The sequence below is a fragment of the Mus caroli genome, unplaced genomic scaffold (genome assembly GCF_978045245.1).
Source record: "Mus caroli unplaced genomic scaffold, Mus_caroli_1 scaffold_13, whole genome shotgun sequence".
NCBI lineage: Eukaryota > Metazoa > Chordata > Mammalia > Rodentia > Muridae > Mus > Mus caroli.
Window position 1 is genome coordinate 116,270,277 of NW_028227268.1, and position 15,474 is coordinate 116,285,750.

The following is a 15,474-nucleotide window of genomic DNA, read 5'->3' on the forward strand; positions in this document are numbered from 1 at the left end:
CACAGGCTCTCTGCTATATTTATAGAGCCAGGCCTCTATATCTACAGGGACACCCACACTGAACACATAGCCTCATCAATCACAAGGCCCTAACTAGCAGCCCAAGGTGGAATCACCCATGTGACTGTCCATCAAATCCACGGCTCATTAGCCACCAGAATTCATCAATTGCTTCTCCCCCTTTTCCTTCTGTTATTAATGCATAAAATATAAAAACAATAGGTTCTATTTGACAATTTCAATACAGATAGAAGTATATATTAATTCATCAATTGTTTCCTAATTCAAACCCTTGCCTAAAGAGAAAAGGAGCCTAAAGACTGTGAATATGCAGCGCCGGGGTAGCGGGAGAGCAGGGTTGCCTGACACCCGCCAGCTACCCACGACCCCCGCTGCAGGATTTTGGGACTGCTGGTGAGTGGAACACAGCTTCTGCTCCAATCTTTAAACAGTGACAACGATAACAACTAACCCCAGAGATTACCAGATGGCGAAAGGTAAACGTAATAATCTTACTAACAGAAACCAAGACCACTCACCATCATCAGAACCCAGCACCCCCACTTCGCCCAGTCCAGGGCACCCCAACACACCGGAAAAGCTAGACACGGATTTAAAAGCATATCTCCTGATGATGATAGAGGACTTCAAGAAGGACTTTAATAACACACTTAAAGAAATGCAGGAGAACACTGCTAAACAGGCAGAAGACAATAAAGAGGAAGCACAAAAATCCCTTAAAGAATTGCAGGAGAACACTGAAAAACAGGATAACATAATCAAACGGGTAGAAGTCCTTACAGAAAAACAGGAAAACACATCCAAACAGATGATGGAAATGAACAAAACCATACTAGACCTAAAAAGGGAAGTAGACACAATAAAGAAAACCCAAAATGAGGCAACACTGGAGATAGAAACCCTAGGAAAGAAATCTGGAACCATAGATACGAGCATCAGCAACAGAATACAAGAGATGGAAGAGAGAATCTCAGGTGCAGAAGATTCCATAGAGAACATCGGCACAACAATCAAGGAAAATGTAAAATGCAAAAAGATCCTAACTCAAAACATCCAAGAAATACAGGACGCAATGAGAAGACCAAACCTACGGATAATAGGAGTGGATGAGAATGAAGATTTTCAACTCAAAGGACCAGCAAACATCTTCAACAAAATTATAGAAGAAAACTTCCCAAATCTAAAGAAAGAGATGCCCATGAACATACAAGAAGCCTACAGAACTCCAAATAGACTGGACCAGAAAAGAAATACCTCCCGACACATAATAATCAGAACAACAAATGCTCTAAATAAAGATAGAATACTAAAAGCAGTAAGAGAAAAAGGCCAAGTAACATATAAAGGCAAGCCTATCAGAATTACACCAGATTTTTCACCAGAGACTATGAAAGCCAGAAGATCCTGGACGGATGTTATACAGACACTAAAAGAACACAAATTCCAGCCCAGGCTACTATACCCAGCCAAACTCTCAATTAACATAGATGGAGAAACCAAAGTATTCCACGACAAAACCAAATTCACACATTATCTCTCCACGAATCCAGCCCTTCAAAGGATAATAACAGAAAAAAACCAATACAAGGACAGGAACCACGCCCTAGAAACAACAAGAAGGTAATCCCTCAACAAACCTAAAAGAAGACAGCCACAAGAACAAAATGCCAACTTTAACAACAAAAATAACAGGAAACAACAATTACTTTTCCTTAATATCTCTTAATATCAATGGACTCAACTCCCCGATAAAAAGACATAGACTAACAAACTGGCTACACAAACAAGACCCAACATTTTGCTGCTTACAGGAAACTCATCTCAGAGAAAAGGATAGACACTACCTCAGAATGAAAGGCTGGAAAACAATTTTCCAAGCAAATGGCATGAAGAAACAAGCTGGAGTAGCCATTCTAATATCTGATAAGATTGACTTCCAACCCAAAGTCATTAAAAAAGACAGGGAGGGACACTTCATACTCATCAAAGGTAAAATCCTCCAAGAGGAACTATCAATCCTGAATATCTATGCTCCAAATACAAAGGCAGCCACATTCATTAAAGAAACTTTAGTAAATCTCAAAGCACACATTGCACCTCATACAATAATAGTGGGAGACTTCAACACACCACTTTCACCAATGGACAGATCATGGAAACAGAAACTAAACAGGGACACAGAGAAACTAAGAGAAATTATGAATCAAATGGATCTGGCAGATATCTACAGAACATTCTATCCTAAAACAAAAGGATATACCTTCTTCTCAGCACCTCATGGTACCTTCTCCAAAATTTACCACATAATTGGTCACAAAACAGGCCTCAACAGATACAAAAATATTGAAATTGTCCCATGAATCCTATCAGATCACCATGGACTAAGGCTGATCTTCAATAACAAAATAAATAATAGAAAGCCAACCTTCACGTGGAAACTGAACAACACTCTTCTCAATGATACCTTGGTCAAGGAAGGAATAAAGAAAGAAATTAAGGACTTTTTAGAGTTCAATGAAAATGAAGCCACAACATACCCAAACTTATGGGACGCAATGAAAGCATTTCTAAGAGGAAAACTCATAGCTCTGAGTGCCTCCAAAAGGAAACTAGAGAGAGCACACATTAGCAGCTTGACAACACACCTAAAAGCACTAGAACAAAAGGAAGCAAATTCACCCAAGAGGAGTAGACGGCAGGAAATAATCAAACTCAGGGGTGAAATCAACCAAGTGGAAACAAGAAAAACTATTCAAAGAATCAACCAATCAAGGAGCTGGTTCTTTGAGAAAATCAACAAGATAGATAAACCCTTAGCCAGACTCACTAGAGGGCACAGGGAAAGCATCCTAATTAACAAAATCAGAAATGAAAAAGGAGACATAACAACAGATCCTGAAGACATCCAAAACACCATCAGATCCTTCTATCAAAGGCTATACTCAACAAAACTGGAGAACCTGGATGAAATGGAGAAGTTCCTAGACAGATACCAGGTACCAAAGTTGAATCAAGATCAGGTTAATGATCTAAACCGCCCTATATCCCCCAAAGAAATAGAAGCAGTCATTAATAGTCTCCCAACTAAAAAAAGCCCAGGACCAGATGGGTTTAGTGCAGAGTTCTATCAGACCTTCAAAGAAGATCTAATCCCAGTTCTTCACAAACTATTCCACAAAATAGAAACAGAAGGTACTCTACCCAACTCATTCTATGAAGCCACAATTACTCTGATACCTAAACCACAAAAAGACCCAACAAAGATAGAAAACTTCAGACCAATATCCCTTATGAATATTGATGCAAAAATCCTCAATAAAGTTCTTGCTAACCGAATCCAAGAACACATCAAAACAATCATCCATCCTGACCAAGTAGGTTTCATCCCAGGGATGCAGGGATGGTTCAATATACGGAAATCCATCAACGTAATCCAGTATATAAACAAACTCAAAGACAAAAACCACATGGTCATCTCGTTAGATGCGGAAAAAGCATTTGACAAGATCCAACACCCATTCATGATAAAAGTCTTGGAAAGATCAGGAATTCAAGGCCCATACCTAAACATGATAAAAGCAATCTACAGCAAACCAGTAGCCAACATCAAAGTAAATGGTGAGAAGCTTGAAGCAATCCCTCTAAAATCAGGGACTAGACAAGGCTGTCCACTTTCTCCATACCTATTCAACATTGTACTTGAAGCCCTAGCCAGAGCAATTCGACAACAAAAGGAGATCAAAGGGATACAAATTGGAAAAGATGAAGTCAAAATATCACTTTTTGCAGATGATATGATAGTATATATAAGTGACCCTAAAAATTCCACCAGAGAACTCCTAAGCCTGATAAACAGCTTCGGTGAAGTAGCTGGATATAAAATTAACTCAAACAAATCAATGGCCTTTCTCTACACAAAGAATAAACAGGCTGAGAAAGAAATTAGGGAAACAACACCCTTCTCAATAGTCACAAATAATATAAAATATCTTGGCGTGACTCTAACTAAGGAAGTGAACGATCTGTATAATAAAAACTTCAAGTCTCTGAAGAAAGAAATTATAGAAGATCTCAGAAGATGGAAAGATCTCCCATGCTCATGGATTGGCAGGATCAACATTGTAAAAATGGCTATCTTGCCAAAAGCAATATACAGATTCAATGCAATCCCCATCAAAATTCCAAATCAATTCTTCAACGAATTAGAAAGTGCAATCTGCAAATTCATCTGGAATAACAAAAAACCTAGGATAGCAAAAACTCTTCTCAAGGATAAAAGAACCTCTGGTGGAATCACCATGCCGGACCTAAAGCTCTACTACAGAGCAATTGTGATAAAAACTGCATGGTACTGGTATAGTGACAGACAAATAGACCAATGGAATAGAATTGAAGACCCAGAAATGAACCCACACACCTATGGTCACTTGATCTTCGACAAGGGAGCTAAAAACATCCAGTGGAAGAAAGACAGCATTTTCAACAAATGGTGCTGGCACAACTGGTTGTTAACATGTAGAAGAATGCGAATCGATCCATTCCTATCTCCTTGTACTAAGGTCAAGTCTAAGTGGATCAAGGAACTTCACATAAAACCAGAGACACTGAAACTTATAGAGGAGAAAGTGGGGAAAACCCTTGAAGATATGGGCACAGGGGAAAAATTCCTGAATAGAACAGTAATGGCTTGTGCTGTAAGATCGAGAATTGACAAGTGGGACCTCATGAAACTACAAAGCTTCTGCAAGGCTAAAGACACCATCAATAAGACAAAAAAACCACCAACAGATTGGGAAAGGATCTTCACCTATCCTAAATCAGATAAGGGACTAATATCCAATATATATAAAGAACTCAAGAAGGTGGACTCCAGAAAGTCAAGTAACCCCATTAAAAAATGGGGCTCAGAACTGAACAAAGAATTCTCACCTGAGGAATACCGAATGGCAGAGAAACACCTGAAAAAATGTTCAACATCCTTAATCATCAGGGAAATGCAAATCAAAACAACCCTGAGATTCCACCTCACACCAGTCAGAATGGCTAAGATCAAAAATTCAGGTGACAGCAGATGCTGGCGAGGATGTGGAGAAAGAGGAACACTCCTCCATTGTTGGTGGGATTGCAAGCTTGTACAACCACTCTGGAAATCAGTCTGGCGGTTCCTCAGAAAATTGGACATAGTACTACCGGAGGATCCAGCAATACCTCTCCTGGGCATATATCCAGAAGATGTCCCAACCGGTAAAAAGGACACATGCTCCACTATGTTCATAGCAGCCCTATTTATAATAGCCAGAAGCTGGAAAGAACCCAGATGTCCCTCAACAGAGGAATGGATACAGAAATTATGGTACATTTACACAATGGAGTACTACTCAGCTATTAAAAAGAATGAATTTATGAAATTCCTAACCAAATGGATGGACCTGGAGGGCATCATCTTGAGTGAAGTAACACAATCACAAAAGAACTCACACAATATGTATTCATTGATAAGTGGATATTAGCCCAAAACTTAGGATACCCAAGATATAAGATACAATTTGATAAACGCATGAAACTGAAGAAGAATGAAGACCAAAGTGTGGACACTGTGCACCTTCTTAGAATTGGGAACAAAACACCCAGGGAAGGAGTTACAGAGACAAAGTTCGTAGCTGTGATGAAAGGATGGACCATTTAGAGACTGCCGTATCCAGGGATCCATCCCATAATCAGCTTCTAAACGCTGACACCATTGCATACACTAGCAAGATTTTGCTGAAAGGACCCAAAGATAGCTGTCTCTTGTGAGACGATGCCGGGGCCTAGCAAACACAGGAGTGGATGTTCACAGTCAGCTATTGGATGTATCACAGGGCTCCCAATGGAGAAGCTAGAGAAAGTACCCAAGGAGCTAAAGGGATCTGCAACCCTATTGTTGGAACAACATGATGTACTAACCAGAACCCCGGAGCTCTTGTCTCTAGCTGCATATGTATCGAAAGATGGCCTAGTCGGCCATCAATGGAAAGAGAGGCCCATTGGACTTGCAAACTTTATATGCCCCAATATAGGGGAATGCCAGGGCCAAAAGAATGGAAATGGGTGGGTAGGGAAGTGGGGGGCACTATGGGGGACTTTTGGGATAGCATTGGAAATGTAATTGAGGAAAATATGTAATAAAAATATTAAAAATCAAAAAAAAAAGAAAACTGACTTTCTTTTTCTATACCTAATTATGTATCTGTAAAAGCAGAATATTTTTTTATGTACAATAAAAACAGTGAAACTCAAAAAAAAAAAAAAAAAAAGACTGTGAATATGGTCTTCTAGGACACAAGTCTGCTCTCCTCTTGGTTTTGCTCACTTTAGAGAATACATATTGTCCTTGTGCCAACAACCTGTTCTGGACTCACTGGGCTCCTGTTGATCAGCAAATTATTATACTTAGAGTGAGTTAACAGTATGGTATCAATGAATATGTAATCATGGGGTATATGTGACACCTAATATAATATGTAGCATAATACACTGATACAAGATAAAATACGGTACATGGTCTGATGTAAAGTACAATTAGATGGTATAGGATGTGATACAAGACACAGATGAGGGGTGATGACCATGTGATAGGGCAGGTTTCATGGCAGATGATATGTTGTGTGCTTCCACGTGTGATATATGATATGCAATAGTTATTTTTTAAAATATTTTTCTTATTTCTATTATATATGTATGGATATATATATATGTAAAATATGTATGCTTGCTATGTCTGTGGGTCACATGCATGCAGTGCCTGTGGAGGTCAGAAGTGGACAGGTGTCAGAGCTCCGAGAATTAGAGTTTCCAACCATTGTTAGCCACTATGTAGGTGCCAAGAATCAAACCCAGGCCCTCTGGGAAAGCAGCCAGTTCTCTTAACCACTAAGCCATCTCTCCAGCAACATAACAATGATTTGATGTGACATGTGACACACGACATAACATCCTTACAAGGAACAAAAGATAGTCATTGCCAGGAATTGTCCCTGTTCCCCCTTTCTTATCCTTTCTCAGCAGAACACTTGTTCCAGCTGCTTTTCCTCCGAGGCAATGGCTCTGCATCTGGGGACTCACAGTGGGCACCAGGGAACTTTTTCACTCTCAGTAACAGAGCGGAGTCCATCAGCTTCTGGGGGGCCTTTAACAGGAGCAGCTCCAGAGAGCTATCTCCTGCAGAGCTAACGTTGGGCAACCATGTTGCTGGCTCCTTCCTTATGCCTGTTCCAAAGCTCCAACTGTATGGATGTTCCTCTGCACATTGGGTTCCATAGGCTAGATCTTAACAGGAGAACACATTCAACCCAGACTTCAGCCCTCTCTCCCCAAAGCATGGGAGGCAATCATCTGCCCAGAAGAACATTCACTGGCTTTTAAACGGGCTCATGCCCTCAGCCTTTCCCAGTGCCTCACCAAGCTCAGTTACAAAGATCCCTTCTTCTCCCCTATCTCAGGCACACTAGATACACAAAGGATTTCTCTGGACAAAGAAATACATCATAAACTGTGAGCAGGGGTCACCAACGCATCATCTTCCAGTGTAGGTGGCCCAGTCCCCTCCTACAGCTGCCTCAGCCTCTGCAGCCCTAGACAGACCTTGTAAGAATGCAACACTCACGTGATGGTATCGATCATGTCAAGTCCCATCTCCACACAGCAGTGGGCGTGATCCGTCTTAGGCTGGGTGAGGCCAGACACACAGTAGTAGCAGTCACCAAGGATCTTGATTCGGCGACAGTGGTTTTCCTTTGGGACAAAACAAAGCACAAGGTCATTGACAGAGATGCTGTTGGTGAATATGTTTGTGTATGGCCTCCAGTGGCCAGGGCCAGGCTCAAATGGGTATCTCCACTCATGGCCCCCAATACCCTCTCCTCCTACTGGGACTCTCTATTTTTCCCACCCTCTCCATTTAGCCAACACTGCCTGGATCTTCAAGGTCCAGGGACACTTGTTTGAAATGAGTCCCCATCCACTTAACTTACACAGTCTCCCCAACTCTAATCATGGTTCAGCCTTCTGGAAGACAAGCAATCTAGAAGGAAGCCCAAGCCATAAGCATCCAGACATTCCTGCTGCTCCGAACCTCCCACCCCAGAGCACATCTGCCTCCTTTATTTTAGAATGTGAAGAATGCATGCTGAGTCTCTCATATCTGAAATGCTAGCAGCCAGAAGCACTTCAGAGCTCTTTTCTTTTTTTGTCAGATTTAGAAACACTGGCATAGACTTTGCTGGCTGAGCACACTCAATCTAAAAGCTTCAAATTCCTAACGTTTTTAGAGGGTCACATGATGCTCAAAGTCTTAGATTTGGAAGAATTTCACAAGTTGATTATTCAGGTAACAACTGTTCACACTGTCATAGCACCTCCGAGGGGAATCATTCACAGTGTCTCATTCAACATCACAAAGGTGGCATGGACAGCCCCTTGGGAAGATATGAGATACCCCTTACTCCCTGCCGAGGGAGGCTTCATGGATTTCAGTAAGAATCAAGCAAGGTTAGTCAGACACTAGTCCAACATGTCGACAGATCCACACTGGAACTCACAGGCTGAAAGGAAAGAACTGACTCCTGCAAACTGGCCTGTAAACACACACACACACACACACACACACACACATACACACACGCACGCACGCACTCGCACAATGGTACTCTACCCACACACATACAAAATAAAAAAATTGCACGTAATTCAACTAGAAAGGGTCATGTATACCATGGTGAGAGAGAAGACACACCACGGTCATGTATACCATGGTGAGAGAGAATACACACCACGGTCATGTATACCATGGTGAGAGAGAAGACACACCACGGTCATGTACACCATGGTGAGAGAGAAGACACACCACGGTCATGTACACCATGGTGAGAGAGAAGACACACCACGGTCATGTACACCATGGTGAGAGAGAATACACACCACGGTCATGTATACCATGGTGAGAGAGAAGACACACCACGGTCATGTACACCATGGTGAGAGAGAAGACACACCACGGTCATGTATACCATGGTGAGAGAGAAGACACACCACGGTCATGTACACCATGGTGAGAGAGAAGACACACCACGGTCATGTATACCATGGTGAGAGAGAAGACACACCACGGTCATGTATACCATGGTGAGAGAGAAGACACACCACGGTCATGTATACCATGGTGAGAGAGAATACACACCATGAGAATTGTTCGTGGTTGCCCACAATAACTAGCCGGTCAGACCCTTTTGCTAACCACTCTCTCTGGATGCAGGACATGGAAATCAGCTTCACCTAGGAAACACTCCCTGCTGGATAGCTTAGATGGTGCCAGAAGGAGTTATGCAGGCTGCTGGAGGAGAAAACCATCAATGGTTTACCCAGTGCTGGATGCACATGCTGCAATACTGACCTGCTGGCAAGATGTGCCCACTAGGGTGATGGTGGTACAATGGTTATGCATATAGCCAACCACTTTCTGACTGCATATGAGGCCTGCTCCACAGGAGGGAATTCATGCCTTGTACGCTACACATGATCAATAGTCCATGACTAGGGAAACCATAGAGCCAAGCAGCCATACTATCAAACTGTACTGTATTCTAAATATTTATGTTTACACCCTAGATTTGAGTTTCTCTAAACTTTGATCAAAGATGCTTCCCTTTACAGGGGGTAATGGTTAAGGCAGAGACTCATAACTGGTCAAAGAGTGGAGTAGAGATAACACTCAGTGTTCAGCTGTGGGTAGGTCATCTCTAACAACCTCCACCATCCAAAGCCCAGGAGCTTCACAGAAGAGGGGACAGAAAGAATGTGAGAGCCATGGAATGGGAAGGAAAGTTGTGAAATGCCACCTTGTATACAACAGTCATGTCACATCCAGAGCAATTAACAGCAGCTACGGCTACCTCTTTCCAATCAAGCTGGTCAAAAGCCCAGCATGAACGGGTCGGGGGATCCTGGACACTGCACCCCCATCAAAGGAGATACTGGCACTTGATAGGTGTAGAGGAGGAGAGCCACTGTCCTCCGGGGACATGGCTGCTGATAGGTTGCTTGTACCGAGGTTGATGGCCTCACACCCACACACTATGGCCAGCACTAATTAGATTTGGAGATATTAATAGCAATGAAAAAGAGGGAATGTGATTGGGATGGAGATGGGTGGGGGTTCTGGGGGAGCTGGAGGGATGTAGTGTCATGTAGTGTCAGATGGCTATGATCAACATCCATTGTATAAATACAACTTTCAAAGAACAAAAAATAATTTTAAAAGCACCACAGGTCTCAAACAGCTCCATGTCAGGTCCTCTTAACATCCTCTTAACATATATTAGTGTACACACACACACACACACACACACACACACACACACACATCTTTGTGCAGGTGAGTTGTAGCTGTTGACATCTGCCCAGAAACAACCACACTGAGAAATTCTAAATAAATGTCTTTTAAGTTAATAGCCTGGGAAGATAGCACAGGACTGAATCTAGGATGTCAAAATAAACCATTCTCAGTGTTAAATAAAACCAAGTGAGAAGTGTGCTTTTGATGACAGCCTCTGCATCTCCTCAATGCCTATTTTCAGAGCCAGAGGATTTGATCCATTTTGGCTTCACGCTAGGAAGTCCAGGAACACAATGGCCTTGCCTCCCACAGAACACTCAGATGAGGACAGACATCAAAGACCCTCAGATGACTGCACTGTGTGGCACAGCTCCATGGAGTCCACTTTGAAAACACACCCACCATTCAGAGCTAATTTCATGTTTAAATTTACTAAAGAATTGTTCCCTGCGACTTTCTCAAATACTGTTAACACATGCCAGGCTAAGCAGGGGGTCAGCATTGCACCTGGATAGTGAGAGGTCCCTGGCCAGTCCAAGGAAAGATGGTACCAGAGCTAAACAGATATCTATCTCCTACTGCTGTCCAAAGCTGCCCAGGCCCAGAACTGCAGAGACTCTGCATTCTGATTGGAATAAAGGAAAGGAGGTGGAGAGGGAGGAGGAGGAAAAAGAGGAGGATGTGAGGGGCTTGAAGACATATTAAGTTCTTAGAACCAGAGACCAGAGCTGTCTTCTCCCTCCTAGGCTGGGAAGTCACAGCTGGCCAGAGCAGTAAGAAGTCTTATGCTTGGCTTCCCAAGTGAGGTCTGGCATGCCCCAGGCAGCTGATAATCTTACCAACTATAGTCTTGCCTGGGAAGATAGCACAGGACTGAATCTAGGATGTCAACCTCTCCCATTACCCCTGACAGGGGCTCTGACAGAGAAAGAGAAAGAGAAAGAGAGAGAGAGAGAGAGAGAGAGAGAGAGAGAGAGAGAGAGAGAGAGAGAGAGAGAGACTGCAAGGCTCCAGCAACTAATAAAGTATAGGGAAGTCTGGAGGTCATAGTAAAGCTATGATTCTATGCAGAAATTATCAAATTAAAACCTTCCAATTTGTAAGTCTAAGAAGAAGTAAAGAGTTGGGAAGCAGATGATGTTGTTGAGTCCACAGCCCTAAGAGGCTCAATCTCTGCTAGAGTCGGTCCTAAAACATCTTCTCAAAGTGGCCCAATTCTGAGAAACAGGCATGCCCAGCACCACAACCGCCTTTGTGTAAGGAGATGTGGAAGGCAAGAGTGAATCAGACTAGTAGTTTGCTTGTTTGTTTTACCCAAACTGCTGCACTCAAAACCACCAGTGAGCCTAGCTCAGCAGCTAAGAGAACAAGCTGTTCTTCCAGAGGACCATGGTTTGACTCTCAGCCCCCACATGGCAGCTCACAACCATCTGAACTCCAGTTCCAGAGGTTAGAATACACACTTGACACACAGACATGCATGCAGGCAAAATACCCATACATATAAAATAAAATATGCATTTTTTTATTTTAGCAATTAAAGCCCAGACTGGCCAAGTCCTACTGGGATTGTAATAATAGGACATTTGAGAACACCGTTTCTATTAAGCAAAGTACAGGTGGCCACTGCAAACAGTCACCTGCTACACCCACCGTTAGAGGGAAAGGCACTATCCCAGTGTATACATTAAAACTCATGGAAAGTAAGTGGCAGAGGGGAAAAACCCAAGACCTCTACAGACATCTGTCCATCATCAAGAAGGACCAGACCAGCCATACACCAGAGTTTTCTCTAGTGTTAGGAAGGACAGAGAAGAACAGTTCTACACTGCACTCAGGAAGGTGTGTGTGTGTGTGTGTGTGTGTGTGTGTGTGTGTGTGTGTGTGTGTGTGTGTGTGAGAGAGAGAGAGAGAGAGAGAGAGAGAGAGAGCGCATAAGATTAAACCCAACACTGATGCTTAACCATCTCTGTAGGAGGAAGGGGCAGAGTAGCCTCTTGCAAGGTATCTCAACTGTTTTCACCGTGAACTGGACTTTGCAAGTATTTTGTATATATACAAAAAAGATTGGACAAGAAAGAGTAATATCTAAAATCCAAACTAAAAAGGAATAACCTGTTACCACATGGGAAAGATGGCCACCCAGAGAAAAATTATTCCCAAGCACATGAAAACACTATGTCACCATCTCGCTGGTAACTTTAGCCAAGGTCAAAAGGTGGGAAACATTAAGGTGAATGCAGTAGCCTTATTCTTGATAACTAACAATGCTGTTTTGGACCTACTACACAGAGCAGAATGAAACAAATAATATTGCCCCTCTTTGTTCAACTTATGCTGCTATGACAGATTATTAAAGACTAGGTGATTTGTAAAGAACTGAAATTTATTTCTTACACTTCTTGAAATAGCTGAGAGGCCCATGTTCAGCAAGAGCCTTCATGCTCCCAGGGTGGAAGGCAGAAGGGCAAGAGAGGGGTGAGAGGCAGAGGTCAAGAGGGACCAAATATACTTTCTAACAACTTGCTCCTGTGATAACTAGTCCAAGAGAGCACTAACCCGTTCCTGAGACAGCGCTGTGGTCTAACCACAGATGAGGCCCCTGCTGCCTCTTTCGTTAAGTTCCCAACACAAGAACCTAGGGGTGTGTGTTCAAACCACAGCACTTCATTAGAACCTGTAGCATCAAGGAGAAGATATAAATGAAAGGAGGAGGCGCTAAATAAAATTAAAATACCAATATGACTCCTCCTTTCTCAAAGTCAAAAGCATGGCACTGATGGGCACAGAATGGCACACGGCCTCTCATATTTTGATAGCTGTGAACAATACATTTCCTTCACTGGCACTAGCTTCTAGTGTGTCTGCATTCAATCACTCCATAAATTAAAATCCAGGGGCCCAATCCAGAACTGGGCCCACCTCGCTGGCATGCTGATTTGAACAAATCAGTCGTAAAGAGCCAAACCCAGGCGAGGTGCTGGGGAAAATGCAGCCGTGACCCGTTTGCCTGGGCTGGATAATGGAATCCTGGCAGTGCTGGCTGAATGGCCTCAGATGGCAAAGCTGTGTGCTGTCTACGAAGTCAGGTAATGTCTAGAGAGCTAAATGGCCACAATTAGTCACTGTTGACCCTACATTGTGGGTGCGTGGAACTCATTACATTACTCTCTCTAGCCTGGTGCATATGATGTCTATGTTTCCACAAGGTTTCAAATGTCAGAACCCTGAGGTCAGAGTTGGTAACAGTCCATACTGCATCCTGACATCTAGAAAAAAAATAAAACCATGCAGTCCACAGTGGGGACTTGGTAGCCATTTTCTGAATGAACACTTATTACCAGACACCTTTGCCCTCCCCCCACTTCCCCATGGATGGACCGAGGGGTGAACGTCTCTCCTCCTGCATGTGGCATCAGCTTCTTCCCTATTTGGCTCCTCTGCTCCTCACCATCCTTGACACCATTTCCCAGTCAACTCCTGACCTCAAATCACAATTCAGCAGAATTCTCTCTGATGCCCACTTCCTACCTATCTAGCACACACTCCAACCCAGCTCTCCTTCCAGGTGCCAGATGTTTGCTCTCTACATACCCTGCAGCCAACTAATTCAACAAATTGCTGGCTTTCACAATTAACTTATAGAAGACTCTGCCCTGAGCACTTGTGCTTGACAATGCATGGACCATGCCAGTGTGCTCTAACAACACTACTGGCATGAATACAACTAGCCAGCCCTTTCACTTCAGCCCTCCATGGCTTTGAATAGCTTCTTTATATTTCTCAAGCAGGGAAACTGAGGCACGACCAGTTAATGTGATATGATTGAATGTTTATGGCTGCATACTGAACCCTGTCTCTGAGTTGAAGCCCACAGAAAGGTTTCATGGGGGCAAAGGTCAGGAAGGGCATAAGACAATGGATGGCAGTGAGCAGATTCCTGATGCTCCTGGACCCCAACAGACACAGTTCTGCTTACTCACAAAGATTGTGCAAGTCCTTCTGGAAATACCCAGAGTTGACACAATACTAGAGAATAGTAACTTCAATAGCTCAGACCATATTAGCTTCAACTCATAGCAACTAAAATTAGTCAAAATGGCCATTTTGTAGCCTGGAGCCATGAACCATTGTCACCAGCATGCATGAATGTCTTATTTTGCCCTAAAGCAAAGTACATTGACACAAGTGACCCTAACGCAGGCTCTGGTATCAACCAACACATTCATCTCTGCAACAACTCTCAGAAGGAAGACTGGATGGGATGGAAGACTTATTTGACTCAGACTCACAGTTCTCAGCCCAGTGTCCACCAGCTCTGCTGTTTGTACACTATGGTGAAGCAGAGCATCATGGCAGAGAGGGAAGGGAGGTGCACTGTCAGACACCATCATGCCAGGAAATGAAAAACGAGACAAGGGATCCAAGACATGATACCGTCTTCAAGGGCAGGCTTGCAGCTACTGCTTCTTCAAAATACATCTCTAGAAACTCCCAAGACAGCACTGCCAGCTGGAAGCCAAGCCTTCAATGCATGAGCCTTTAGAACAATAGTTCTCAACCCAAGGGTCTTATGACTTTTTCACAGTGGTCACCTAAGACCACTGGAAAACACAGGCATTTACATTACAATTCATAACAGTAGCAAAACTACAGTTGTGACGTAGCAACAAAAATAACTGTATGGTTGGGGTCAGCACAACCTGAGAAACTGTATTAGAGGGTGGGCAGCATTAGGAAGGCTGAGAAGCACTGCTTTAGAAGAACATTTCTCTGGATCCATAAGAGCACTTGTTAAAGTTATCACCTAAACACTTCTCCAAAACCCCTGTGGATCAGAAAGTGTGTCCATGTTCAGGGACAACTTTGACTACAACAAGCCATCAGCAGGGCCAGCATACACCAAGCACAGCTCAGATCTGGAAAGTGGGGTCCTAGGAGAGGAACTATATCATGGGATGGATAACCTTGCAGCCAACTGTTGTATGACTCAGTCGGTATATATCAAAACGGCCACACACACTACCTCAATTCTGAATCCTTCTGACCTGTGCCAGGCAACCGACAACCTTCACCATGAC

The 15,474-nt window shown here is 43.1% G+C and overlaps 1 protein-coding gene across 1 annotated transcript in view; it reads right to left on the reverse strand.

Annotated features, from left to right (window-relative positions):
* Positions 1–15,474, reverse strand: part of Adcy1 (adenylate cyclase 1) — a 128,821-nt gene that overhangs the window by 54,105 nt on the left and 59,242 nt on the right. The window contains exon 5 of the mRNA XM_021178187.3: positions 7,667–7,794. Within this exon, the coding sequence (XP_021033846.1) occupies positions 7,667–7,794 (128 nt within the window). The remainder of the gene's footprint in view (positions 1–7,666; positions 7,795–15,474) is intronic.